Raw genomic sequence first — 12,413 nt, forward strand, 5'->3', positions numbered from 1 at the left:
CCCCCCCCTTATGGAAAAAGGTGGAGTTTCCAAAAATGAAAGACCCCTCTGTGTGCACCTTGGACCTCCGCCCGTCTCTTGGACGTGCCATTCCTCAGTCCTCATGTCTGGTCACATTATAGTCTATAAATCCTGAATTTGATTGCACGTATCTTTTATGATTAAGATACAATTTAACGTCTAGTTATGTCGAAGGGCAGAGTCGTGTTTTGAACTTCAGACTCAGACAGGCTCCCAGATATAAAGCTACAACATCTGCGCACTCTTGCGTCAGAGATGGACACCTGGGCTTTTCTAAGCATTCTGCTAGCGATCACGCATTATGGTAAGAAACATTTTAAGTTAATATGAAGGTGAAAACGTGATTTCTATCTCAGAGTTTAATTATTATAGCTATAAGAAATTTATGTTTATGTAAACAACGGTATGAATCTGAGACTCTTTTGGAGATGATGGTGGAAGGCTAAAAATAATGGTGATAATATTATAAATAACTTCGTCCAGTGTCAGGGCAGAGTACGATAAGATGGTGCACTATTTCTCCTGCGGAGGAGTCCAAATGTAAAGCAATGGCTCAGGCCTTCACCAGTGCTGCAATTCGACCAGCGCTACAGTGCGTCCGCGTCTCATCTAAAGCCGAATGCGCTCAAAAACTAACCGTAAGTCTCTAAAAGAAGTTGAAGCCTTTTCAGCTAGTGCTAACGAAATATACGACATTGGCAAGCAAGCCAGGTTCAAAATTGCAGCTGGAGAATCTGGAGCAGATGGTATGTTCTTCTTTTGGAGCTGTAGATACCAGATTATGCAAATTGAACCTCTGAACTCTGCCTTTGAAATGAAAAGCAGTGATTAAGGATACAATTAAGTGTCAACAGCAACATTAGATTGATTATTAACAAATGATGGCTGTATCTGTATTTGATTACTTTATAAAAAAATATAATAAAACTTATAAGTAGTGATGCTATGGACTATGCATTGTTTTGTATGGCAATGCAACTAGTCATTAAAAAACAACTTGTCAATAAAGTTTTACAACTGTTCTTCTCTTAATGGCCACAGGGAAAGGAATAACATACTACGGTGTTGCTGTGGTTAAAAGGGCAAATTCAGCCATCAACATCAACAATCTGAAGGGGAAGAAGTCTTGTCACACTGGCAAGCACCGCACAGCTGGCTGGACTGTCCCTCTGGGGTATTTGATTGACAGTGGAATGATGTCAGCCATGGGTTGCAACATCCCTCAAGGTACTCCACTGCTCTTGGTGCAGCACATCTTAAATTGTCAGGCTGTCTTTTTCAGATGAAAAAGTATCTTGTGGCTTATCTTGGCTTTTTAGGGGTTGCTGACTTCTTTAATGCCAGCTGTATCCCGGGGGCTAAAGATGACCCTGCGTCCCTGTGTGAGCTGTGTGTGGGAGATACAACAGGAAAATATAAGTGTGACGAAAGCATTGAAGAGCAGTATTATGCATATAATGGATCATTCAGGTACCATATTTATTTAAAAAAAATTAAATCATACTATACTGAAACATAGCTGGTGCAGTTACAGCTTGGAAAATGAGAAATATTCTCAGTGTGACACTTAGCTGTTGTTTTGGACTTCACAGGTGCTTGGTTGAGAATGCAGGTGATGTCGCCTTTGTGAAGCACACAACTGTAAGCGAGAATACTGATGGTAAATGTGCTATACTCACCTTAATATAATTCATTATATTAATAATATAATTAATTAATATAATAGTATAACATAAAGTATAATTAATCTTAATTAAAAAATAAACTTAATTAGCATCAAATAAAGATGCAACATGAAATCATATACACATGCATATACACGTATAAATGTAAATAGATACAGTATATTACCATGGCAGCAGATTATCAGATTAATTTACAAATAAAAAAGAATTCCTCAGTTTCGGTTAATAGTATAATATATATATATAATTAGAGCATCTTTGCACAGTGACAGTGAAAGTGACACATACTTGGAATTAGTGCTCTGCATTTAACACACACACACCGTGAACACACACCCGGAGCAGTGGGCATTTATGCCATTTATGCTGCGGCGCCCGGGGAGCAGTTGGGGGTTCGGTGCCTTGCTCAAGGGCACCTCAGTCGTGGTATTGAAGGTGGAAGAGAGTGCTGTTCACTCGCTCCCCCCGCCTACAATCCCTGCCGGTACAGAGACTCGAACCCACAACCTTTGGGTTACATGTCAGACTTTCTAACCATTAGGCCACTTAATAGTATAATATACTGTATATATATATATTTAGAGCATCTTTGCACAGTGACAGTGAAAGTGACACATGCTTGGAATTAGTGCTCTGCATTTAACACACACACACCGTGAACACACACTCGGAGCAGTGGGCAGCCATTTATGCTGTGGCGCCCGGGGAGCAGTTGGGGGTATACCTACAATGATAATATGTCCCTGCTCAGCGCGCTTTGTAGTCTTTTGTCTGTTCATTTTATTTGCAAAGTACACTGAAATAATTTTCTTTACGTAACATGTTCAATAATTAAGTTGCAATATTGCTTTTGACAGAAAAAAGAAGTTGAAGCCTTTTCAGCTAGTGCTAACGAAATATACGACATTGGCAAGCAAGCCAGGTTCAAAATTGCAGCTGGAGAATCTGGAGCAGATGGTACGTTCTTCTTTTGGAGCTGTAGATACCAGATTATGCAAATTGAACCTCTGAACTCTGCCTTTGAAATGAAAAGCAGTGATTAAGGATACAATTAAGTGTCAACAGCAACATTAGATTGATTATTAACAAATGATGGCTGTATCTGTATTTGATTACTTTATAAAAAAATATAATAAAACTTATAAGTAGTGATGCTATGGACTATGCATTGTTTTGTATGGCAATTCCCCGTAAAGGTACGCCCAACGTACCATACTCAGTATGGTACCATACCCCATACTCAGCAAGAGTATGCTTGTGATTCTAAGCAAATAAACTGAAAGAAAGCACACATGGGTTATAGTTCTGATATGCTAAGAAGTATAGTAATTATACAGGAAGTGGGATAAGTGATAGATTATCATCTGTGTATGAATTAATAATAAATCTTTTAACTTGGTGTCTCAGGTCAGGGCGAATCATGGGCTCAAGGCTTGCACTCTGAGGACTATCAGCTCCTGTGTCGGGACGGCACCCGCAGTCCAGTCAGAGATTATGAGAAATGCCATCTGGCTCGAGTCCCATCGAGAGGGATTGTTGTCCACACTGACATCAGCAGTTCAGTGGTTTACAACATGTTGCGTGAGGGACTGGTATGATCCTTTAGTAATACTGGAGGAGTTTGACTTTTTTGAAATTGTCATTTATTAGGATTATGTAATAGAGTAAATACAAATTGTACATTTTATTTCAATGGGATGGTTTCAGTTAAATGTGTTTGTGTGTGTGTTTCTCTTTAGCAAAAGTCTGGGTTCCCCATGTTCTCCTCAGCAGGCTTTGATGGAACAAACTTGTTGTTCAGTGACGCTTCAACCGCATTTATCCAAGCTGGAAATGAAAACTACATCGAATGGATGGGCCAATACTATTACATACTGAGAGCTATGGACTGCTCAGAGTCAGGTGTGCATCTTCATCAAACAATCAAAAATGACGCTATGCATGCTATTTTATATCTTTACATTGTGCTTAAAATCTGTGTTTCTCTGTGATGGGTGTGTATAGATGTTCCCTCTCAACTACGCTGGTGTGTCCTGTCTCATGGAGAGCAGCAAAAATGTGCAGACATGGCTGTGGCTTTCAAAAGCAAAAATTTGATTCCTGATATTCAGTGTATCTATGGTGCATCTGTGGAGGACTGTATGAAGAAAGTACAAGTATGACAATCAAGAGATATTTAAATACCAAACTCTCTTATTCATACCTGTTCACACCAAAAACGATAACTGTAATGATAACTATATCATACACACCATTGCATGATATTCTGTTTATTATAAGCCTGCACTGCTGTGTCGTCTGTCAGTTTAAATGCACAAGTTCTTTGGATGGATTCTGGCTGTCGATATTTTTATCATTCTTCATTTGAAAAAAGAATAAATAAAAATAAATCTGAAAGTGATTACAACAATATCGTTGATCTAAGCCTTTACACTGTAGTTGAGGTGTGGTCTCTGCTATTCTTTTAAATTTAGAACGATTTTTAAAACTATGTCTTTATCGTTATCATTAGTTATTGTCCTTGATGTGAACAAGCTTTTATACTCATAGTTTCCCTTACTAAAATCTGTAATACATCACAACAGTCAAGTTCCGAGACTAAAAATTCCATTCATTTTCACCATGAAGAAACAGATTTGTATAAACCCAAGGCCGCTGAAAAAGTGGGCAATCACTGTGCTTTATTTGAATGAGACTCTTTTCCTCCAGAACAAGGAAGCTGATGCCATCACTCTTGACGGAGGTTACATCTACACAGCGGGGAAGAGTTTTGGTTTGATACCTGCTGTTGGGGAGAGCTACACAGGTTAGAGCCATACACTGTCCATGTACTTTGACTTAACTAATATGCTTCCATGCATTTTATTTAAAATGATTGAATACATTATAAAAAAAGTAGACATTTAAAAAGTGAAAGAACATTTTAGAAAAAAGGAAAGCATAACAAAAAGCAAATAAATAAAAATTGTAGAATTTAGAAAAGAAGGCAGAAATATGATTCATTATATTAATACATTTGTATAATTAATACATATGAATTAATTATATTATACATGAATAATTCATAATACATTTATGAAGTCACTTGAGTATAAGTAAACATTCAAAATGCGCTCACTGGGTAACTGTTTTGTGTTTGGGAAAGATTTTCAGCAGCTGTTTTATTCATAAATGATGATTCATTTTCACAAGCCAATGTGATTCTCTGTCTTAGGAGACACTGACGGAAGTATTTATTATGCTGTGGCTGTGCTGAGGAAGAGCAACAGAGACATCCAGAGATTCAGTGACCTCAAGAGCAAGCGCTCCTGTCACACAGGTTATGGAAGGACTGCAGGCTGGAACATTCCCATGGGTCTGCTAATAGAAAAAGGCATCATCAGAACGCAGACATGCCAAGTGGCCCAAGGTAGGACATGTAGTGCACACATATCATTGGGGTCCTAAAATCTAAAACGACACTGAAAAGCTTCCAGCTTTTTACTCAGATTGTTATTTGTAATTTGAATCAGTTATCACAAATGTCCACTATTTCCCACAAAAAAAATGGTCACATGCTGAACTGAAAGTAGTATGTTGTTCTGCTATATAAATAGCAAAATCATTGTAATGAGAGTGTGATTCTGCCTTTAGCGGCTGGGGAGTTCTTTGAATCAGCCTGTATACCTGGAGCCAATCAGAAAGGTTTCCCCAGTAACCTGTGTGAGCAGTGCATTGGAGACTCCAGTGGTCAGAACAAGTGTGAAAAAGGAAAGGACCTATACGATGGTTACGATGGAGCCTTCAGGTAATCCACTATACTGCACAAAAGATCTGAAAGATTTGGTGCTAATTTGTGTTTTACCAATTGAGTATTTGCATAACAACTAAATATTTTAGTAGGGTCTCTGTTTGTATTTGCAGGTGCCTTGTTGAAGATCATGGTGATGTGGCCTTTGTCAAACATTCCACTGTATTCCAGAACACAGATGGTAAAAAGTTATCTGTTGCTTTAAGCCATTTTTAATAATAATAATAATAATAATAAAAGACTTTAAACATATTTATAGAGCTGTTCAGTCATTTGTAATGTTAATTTGTAGGCCAAATCAGAGGGGTAGTTTGCCATGGATTCCCTCAGGAATTTTCAATAATACTACTAATAATAAATATAATAAATAAAAATATATAAATATAATAAAATATAGTACAAATAAATAAAAACCTAACTATAAAATAAGACTATAGCGTGAACAAAAGCATAGAATTATAAAAGAGGAAATATGTTAATAGTTTTTAATAAATTAACAACAAGTAATAGTAGTAATAATAGTAATACTAATAATAACAACATAACAATAATAATGACTAAGAAACTAAATGTAATAATTAAAAGCTAATTTTAAAAGATTTCCTCACATGATCTTTAAAAAAATGTGAATGGTTTATAACTGGTCTATAATTTATATTTCTAATTTTTAGAATAGCAGTTTTTGATTTATGAGTAAAATAAGGTACTGTATGTGATTAACAATACGTGTGAGAGAAAACTAAGAAAAAATGAAAACTACTATTCAAAAAGCACAAAAGAAATTCCAGAGAAAACCCATGGCTTGAAAATGCTCATTCTTTTCTGGGGTTAGGACTGTAAACTGAAAAGTTCACTTATGCATTTTACATACAGCAAGCAGACCATTACTTTGTGTGTAAAAGTCTCTAGTAGTTCTCTCATGTCAGACTTGTTATTTCCAGGAAACAATACAGATTTTTGGGCGGTACACCTGGAGTCCCGTGAATTTCAGCTGCTTTGTTCTCAGGAGTCTCGTGCTGAAGTCACTCAGTACACTAAGTGCAACCTGGCCCGTGTCCCTTCTCACGCTGTTATGATAAGACCTGATACCAACCACCACGTCATCTTTGGCCTCCTGGACAAAGCCCAGGTAAATCCAAATGTCATTTTTCAGGGTCATTTGAAAATGGCCTTGTTTTTATGACTTTTTGGTTTGCATCTTTCAGAATTTCTTTGGAGTTAATGCTGCCTCAGGCTTCAAGATGTTTGACTCCAAACCCTATGAGGGATCCGACCTGATTTTCAAGGACTCAACTATCACTTTAATTGGCGTGGGGGAGAGGAAGACTTATGAGGAGTGGCTTGGCCAGAGCTACCTGGATGCCGTAATAGCCATGGAGTGTTCAGCTTCATCAACAGGTACTGACAATCTGCATGTAGGCCTGCCTTCACGGTGAAGGCAACTTTCTTTCCTCGGGACTTTTATGTAAAAAACCTCATTCGTGTTCACAGGTGTTTTAGTATCATAATTTCGCATTCATGTCTCGTTTCAAACGAAAAACAAAACAAAAGAAAAAACTGAAGGTAGTACTAGAAAAACACTATCCGACATCAGTGCACTAACGTTAACTTACATTCACAAAAAATATCATAGCAACCATAGTTTGTGGCTCCAAAAAAAAAAACATGAGCAGATATAATATAATTTTAAAAATTCACCACGGTAAACATTTCATGTCAAGGAAAAATACATTAAAATGCCAAAGATTTAGTTTCTGTCCAAAAAGTTTGAATGAGATCTTATCATGACTTACATACAGTAACAACAGCAGTTGTGTATTGCGGGATGAAATGTTTACCGTGGTGAATTCCTGTAGGATTCTACAGTAAGTGTGCTCATGTATTTGGGTTCAGTTCCTCAGAGCGTGTGGAGGCTGAACATTGACACACCTCAGGAAGCTCAGCAGAACTTGTCATTTGGAGCTGCAGATCGGTGGTGGGAACAGACAGATCTGACCAAACTTCTGCTGTCTTCCAACAAACTCCAGAGCTTCTCTGAAGACGTCAAACTCCTCCCTTCCCTGGTTGTCCTGGATGTAGGTTTTTGCATATCTCATTTTGTTTGAGAATGTTTTTACAATCTAAACACTGCATGTCAGCACTTTTTATTCCATTTCTTAATGAATACATATAAAGGACATGGATGGCTACTCTCCTGTGGTTAAATCAATGTAACTACTCCTATAAACCACACATTACTTTTTTTGAAAAAATAAAAAATAAAAATCATAATGCCGTAGTATTTTAATTTCCCATTTTTGAGTGTCTAAATTTGGTCTAGATATGGTCTGCTTTCTTTGCTGCCTTTTTCCAGATCCATGACAATCAACTAAGCTCACTGCCTGATTCTATTAGAGATCTAGAGCAACTACAGAAGCTCATACTGAGGTACTGATGTACACTGTATACAAAGTGATATAAACCTTGTCATAATACTTGATCCTCTCTGTAGTCACAATAAACTGACACAATTGCCGTCGGGTCTTTGGAGACTTACAAACCTGCGATGTCTTCATCTGCAACAGAATCTGATCGAACAGATTCCTCAGGATTCGGGCCAGCTGGTTAATTTAGATGATCTTGTAAGTGACTGAGATCTTGTCTTGACTAGCAACAAACTACAGTATATGGCAAATAAACTCTGACTTTCCAACAGCACCATAAAAGCCTAGATCCAGTGATAGTATTAATATCTCTCATTCAACATAGATATGCACTACTGTTCAAAAGTTTTGGGTCGGTAAGATTAAAAAAAAAAAAGTTTTTGAAAGAAGTCTCTTATGCTCACCAAGGCTGCAATGCATTTATTTGTAATATATTGTGAAATATTAATACTATTTAAAGTAACTGTTTGATATTTTAATGTTTATAAATGCAGTTTATTCCTGTAATGGCAAAGCTGAATTAATCTAGTCTTCAGTGTCACATGATGCTTCAGAAATCATTCTAATATGCTGAATTGGACATTTTTATTATTATCAATGTTGAAAACTGTTGCTTTTTCATATTTTTGTGGAAGCAGTGTTACGTATTTTTGGGATTCTTTAATGAATAAAAAGTTCATTTATTTAGAACAATGTTGTAACATTATAAATGTATTTACTGCCACTTTTGATCAATTTAATGCATCCTTGTATAAGTATTAATTTCTTTGTTTATATAAAAAAAACATACTTATCTCAAACTTTTGCACGGTATGTCTATGTGTAATAATCAACTGCAGTATGATCATTTGTTAAATCGATGATGTTGCTGTGATGTCACATGGAATATGTGTACTTTAGTATTCCCATTATTTAGTTTTTCCTCTAAAAGGATCTCTCCAACAATCATCTAATGGACATTCCAGAAAGCCTGGCAAACCTGAAAAATCTTGTGACATTGAATTTGTCCTGCAACAAGCTCAAGAGTCTCCCTCCTGCCATCAGTGAAATGAAAAGTGTTTTGACAGTAGCAGTTTCCATGAGAGTCATGTTTATTGGTTAACCCGTGAACTCATCTTTCTTTTGTTAACCCTCACAGACCTGAGAATGCTGGACTGTTCCCGGAATCAAATAGGGAGCATTCCTCCTGTCCTGGCTCAGATGGAGTCCCTCGAACAGCTTTACTTAAGACACAACAAGTTACGCTTTCTTCCCGAACTGCACTGCTGTGAAACACTCAAGGTAAAGCATTTGGAAGAATACATTGTGATTGTCTTAAGAAAAAGGCTAACACAAGGTTTTTAAAATGTATTAAGGAACTCCGTTGTGGGAACAACCAGATTGAGGTATTGGAGGCAGACCATTTAAAGCACCGGAGTGCTCTGAGTTTCTTGGAGCTCTGAGATAACAAGGTGAAGAACCTTCCAGAAGAAATAACCCTACTGCAAGGCCTGGAGCGCCTGGATCTTACTAACAATGACATCAGCAGGTGCTGGGCATTTGTTATTGTATGTATACTTTGGAATTTATAAAATAAAGGACTATGTTCTGGGAACAAAATTATGGACTACCATCGCTTTTTATAACTCGGTATATGTTCAACATATCTTCTGATTTGTTCTGCAGAAGAAAGAAAATCATTTCAATAAGTCTCTCTTTTTGGTGAAACAGTCTGCCGTGTGGACTTGGCACGTTACCCAAGCTGAAGTCTTTGGCTTTGGAGGGCAATCCACTGAGGACGATCCGCAGAGACCTCCTGACTGTGAGTGTTCAACATATCACAGCTATTTTTTGTCTTCATTTTGTTCTTAGTAATCTCAGAAACAACACTGGAAAAGTCTGAAATGTATCAGAAAATCTTATAGTACCTCCTTTGCAGAAAGGGACTGGTGAACTCCTAAAATATCTCAGAAGTCGAATACAAGGTACGTCTATAAGATCATGTAAAGATTTAGTACAGTATTGTTTTTCAGTACGATACAGCCCCCAAGTTTCTCTTTTGTAACATCGTTGTGGGTTTTATCATGTTTTAAATGTAGAGCATCCAGATGGAAGCTTGAAAGAAGAGCCAAAAACAGCAATGACCCTCCCAAGCCAAGCTAAAATCAATGTGCATGCCATCAAAACTCTGAAAACACTGGACTACAGGTAAAAAAAAATCATCAGCAGCAACTTCGAGAGCAGGATTTTGTGTATTTAATGGTAAAGCCTTTTATTTAGCGAGAAACATGAGGGATCCATCCCAGATGAGGTGTTTGATGCAATTGATGATAGTCCTGTGGCAAACGTAAACTTCAGCAAAAATCAACTGACGGCAGTTCCACCCAGGTACGCATATGGCCATTCCATCTCATTAGAAGCGTTTCTGATTTACTGAACACTTACAATGCTTAGTTAAAATATCCTCTCATTTCCTGCAGAATTTTGGAGTTAAAGGACACCCTAGCAGCCATTAATCTTGGGTTTAACAAGCTAATAACCATTCCAGTGGACTTTTCCAAGTTGAAACAGCTGGTACATTTAGATCTCAGGTAATCCTTAACTTAATTTATGTCCTTTTAAGGTTCCGATTAAAAGATTTTATTTAGCTAATTCAGTGGTTCCGAGCTGTTTTTGCCACATCCTCTCAACATTTTACTGCTTTAGCTAGAGTGCTATTTTTAAGATGACACAGAAGGGAAAAACTACAGTAATTATATAGTGGATGGAAATTTAGCAAAATAAATTCTCTACAATTTTAAATGACTGATCTCTTGTTTGAGATATTTTGTGCACTGATAAATGTCACTTAAAAGCAGCATAATGACTTAACTAAGAACTCTGAGGTCACTTAAAAGTGATATATTACCCGAATTTACCATAACAAAGTGCACTGAACTAATGCTTTTTTTTAATAGAAACAATCTACTGATCTCACTGCCAACGGAGTTGGAAGGCTTAATCAAGCTGAGGTGTTATTTTGTCTTTTAATAGGTAGTTTTTCCCATTATCACTCTCACCCCACCATGTTAAATGAGTAAATATATAAAACGAGTTTGACTAAATATAAATATCACACTTTTAGTGTTTTTTTTTTGTACCAAACACAATAAATCATCTCTTGCCACTTGTTTTAATTAATCTTATCTGACACTCTGCCCTTAAAAATGACATTGTAACGTCATTACAGAATTTAGTAATTTCATCTTTTATAAACAAAACTTTGGCATGCTTTGTAATGAAGTTAAGAGAAAGGCAACTAAATTAACAGTTGTTTGTGCTCAAGTTTTAAATGTTATAATTGCTTTTCAGTGTGAATGTTTATATTTTCAATTATCAAAGAACTAGTAATACATTATGAAAATCAGACTTTTGGTTCTAGCATCTATAAAGGACCACAGAATGACCAGTAGTAACAATAGTGACATTTTTATTATTTGTACAATAAAGATACATTATTCAAAACACCTCTTAGATACTGAAAAAATTCTGTACTCCAAAGCCGAAAATGGCTCCAATATTTGCTGAACAGTATTGGACTTTCTTCTCCTTTATATACAGGTTTGTTATTTTAATTTTGTTAACTAAAATTGATTTTAAATATGTACATATATCATCTGCAAAATGCATTCTAGACACATAATATATGTCATCAATTACATATTTGCGGTAATACCGAAAAATAAAAATTGGAAGGAGTAAACTTGCATGTGCAAATAAATTATATGATAAATTGTCACTAATTCTTTTGAACTAAATCGAATAATTTATTCTAGATATACTTTTTGCACAAAAATGAAACGGCATTCAAGTTCAGTAAGTCTTAATACTGCAGAAAGCTTTAAGTACATTCACAATCTATTGGAATAAATAATTTAAATGTCTCCATTCATAGTTATTTACATCAATACTGCAATTAGACTGAATAGTACCATATATTACCTTTTTATATTCAATAGGTCTTTAAACACATACAAAAATGACCATTTGTATATTCATATACATATATGTTTATGACACAAATTCACAATTACTTTAGAAAGAATTGTACATATTTGTTTCTAGTGTTTCCTTTCCTCGCAATCGAACTCTCTGTCCATACATTGGTTTTGTGTTCTTTATAAAATGTAACAATTTGAGCATAGCTAATTATATCAATATATTAGAAAGCATTATTTGAAAACATGTAGTAAAAATAATCATTATCAAATGTTCTTTCACAATAGTATTTGAACAATTAATTGCATCATCCATAATAATCTTTAATAATCAACAATATTCCTCTGAAGCTAAATGCAGTGGGTGTTGTGTTGGGGTCTTTCAGAGTGCATTTCGGCTCGAAACTCTCCTTCTAAATGCTACATTTTTAGCAACATTTGAAACATGCCCAGGATTTTTGAAAGGATATTATGGCACTGTTTATCACAACGATGATTGATTTAAAAGGGGGGGGGGGGGGGGGGAGCAAGATGAATT

The 12,413-nt window shown here is 36.1% G+C and overlaps 2 protein-coding genes across 2 annotated transcripts; both read left to right on the forward strand.

Annotated features, from left to right (window-relative positions):
• The first annotated feature begins 205 nt into the window (after positions 1-205).
• LOC107591189 (melanotransferrin-like) lies at positions 206-6,932 on the forward strand. The gene is given in 15 exon segments (XM_016280272.1): positions 206-325; positions 505-659; positions 662-767; positions 1,063-1,248; positions 1,341-1,491; positions 1,614-1,681; positions 3,114-3,298; positions 3,446-3,608; positions 3,711-3,862; positions 4,416-4,512; positions 4,921-5,115; positions 5,340-5,493; positions 5,610-5,677; positions 6,438-6,625; positions 6,702-6,932. Coding segments are annotated over 15 exon segments (2,148 nt in total). The 5' UTR covers positions 206-276.
• A 437-nt stretch (positions 6,933-7,369) lies between these two features.
• LOC107591204 (leucine-rich repeat-containing protein 40-like) lies at positions 7,370-10,213 on the forward strand. The gene is made up of 9 exons (XM_016280285.1): positions 7,370-7,571; positions 7,850-7,923; positions 7,988-8,117; positions 8,851-8,974; positions 9,058-9,200; positions 9,275-9,447; positions 9,630-9,720; positions 9,838-9,883; positions 9,998-10,213. Exons 1-6 carry the CDS (start codon positions 7,374-7,376, stop codon positions 9,359-9,361), a joined length of 756 nt encoding a protein of 251 aa, XP_016135771.1. The 5' UTR covers positions 7,370-7,373; the 3' UTR covers positions 9,362-9,447; positions 9,630-9,720; positions 9,838-9,883; positions 9,998-10,213.
• Positions 10,214-12,413: the final 2,200 nt, after the last annotated feature.

The sequence above is a fragment of the Sinocyclocheilus grahami genome, unplaced genomic scaffold, assembly GCF_001515645.1.
Source record: "Sinocyclocheilus grahami isolate Dianchi unplaced genomic scaffold, SAMN03320097.WGS_v1.1 scaffold138.1, whole genome shotgun sequence".
Lineage (NCBI taxonomy): Eukaryota > Metazoa > Chordata > Actinopteri > Cypriniformes > Cyprinidae > Sinocyclocheilus > Sinocyclocheilus grahami.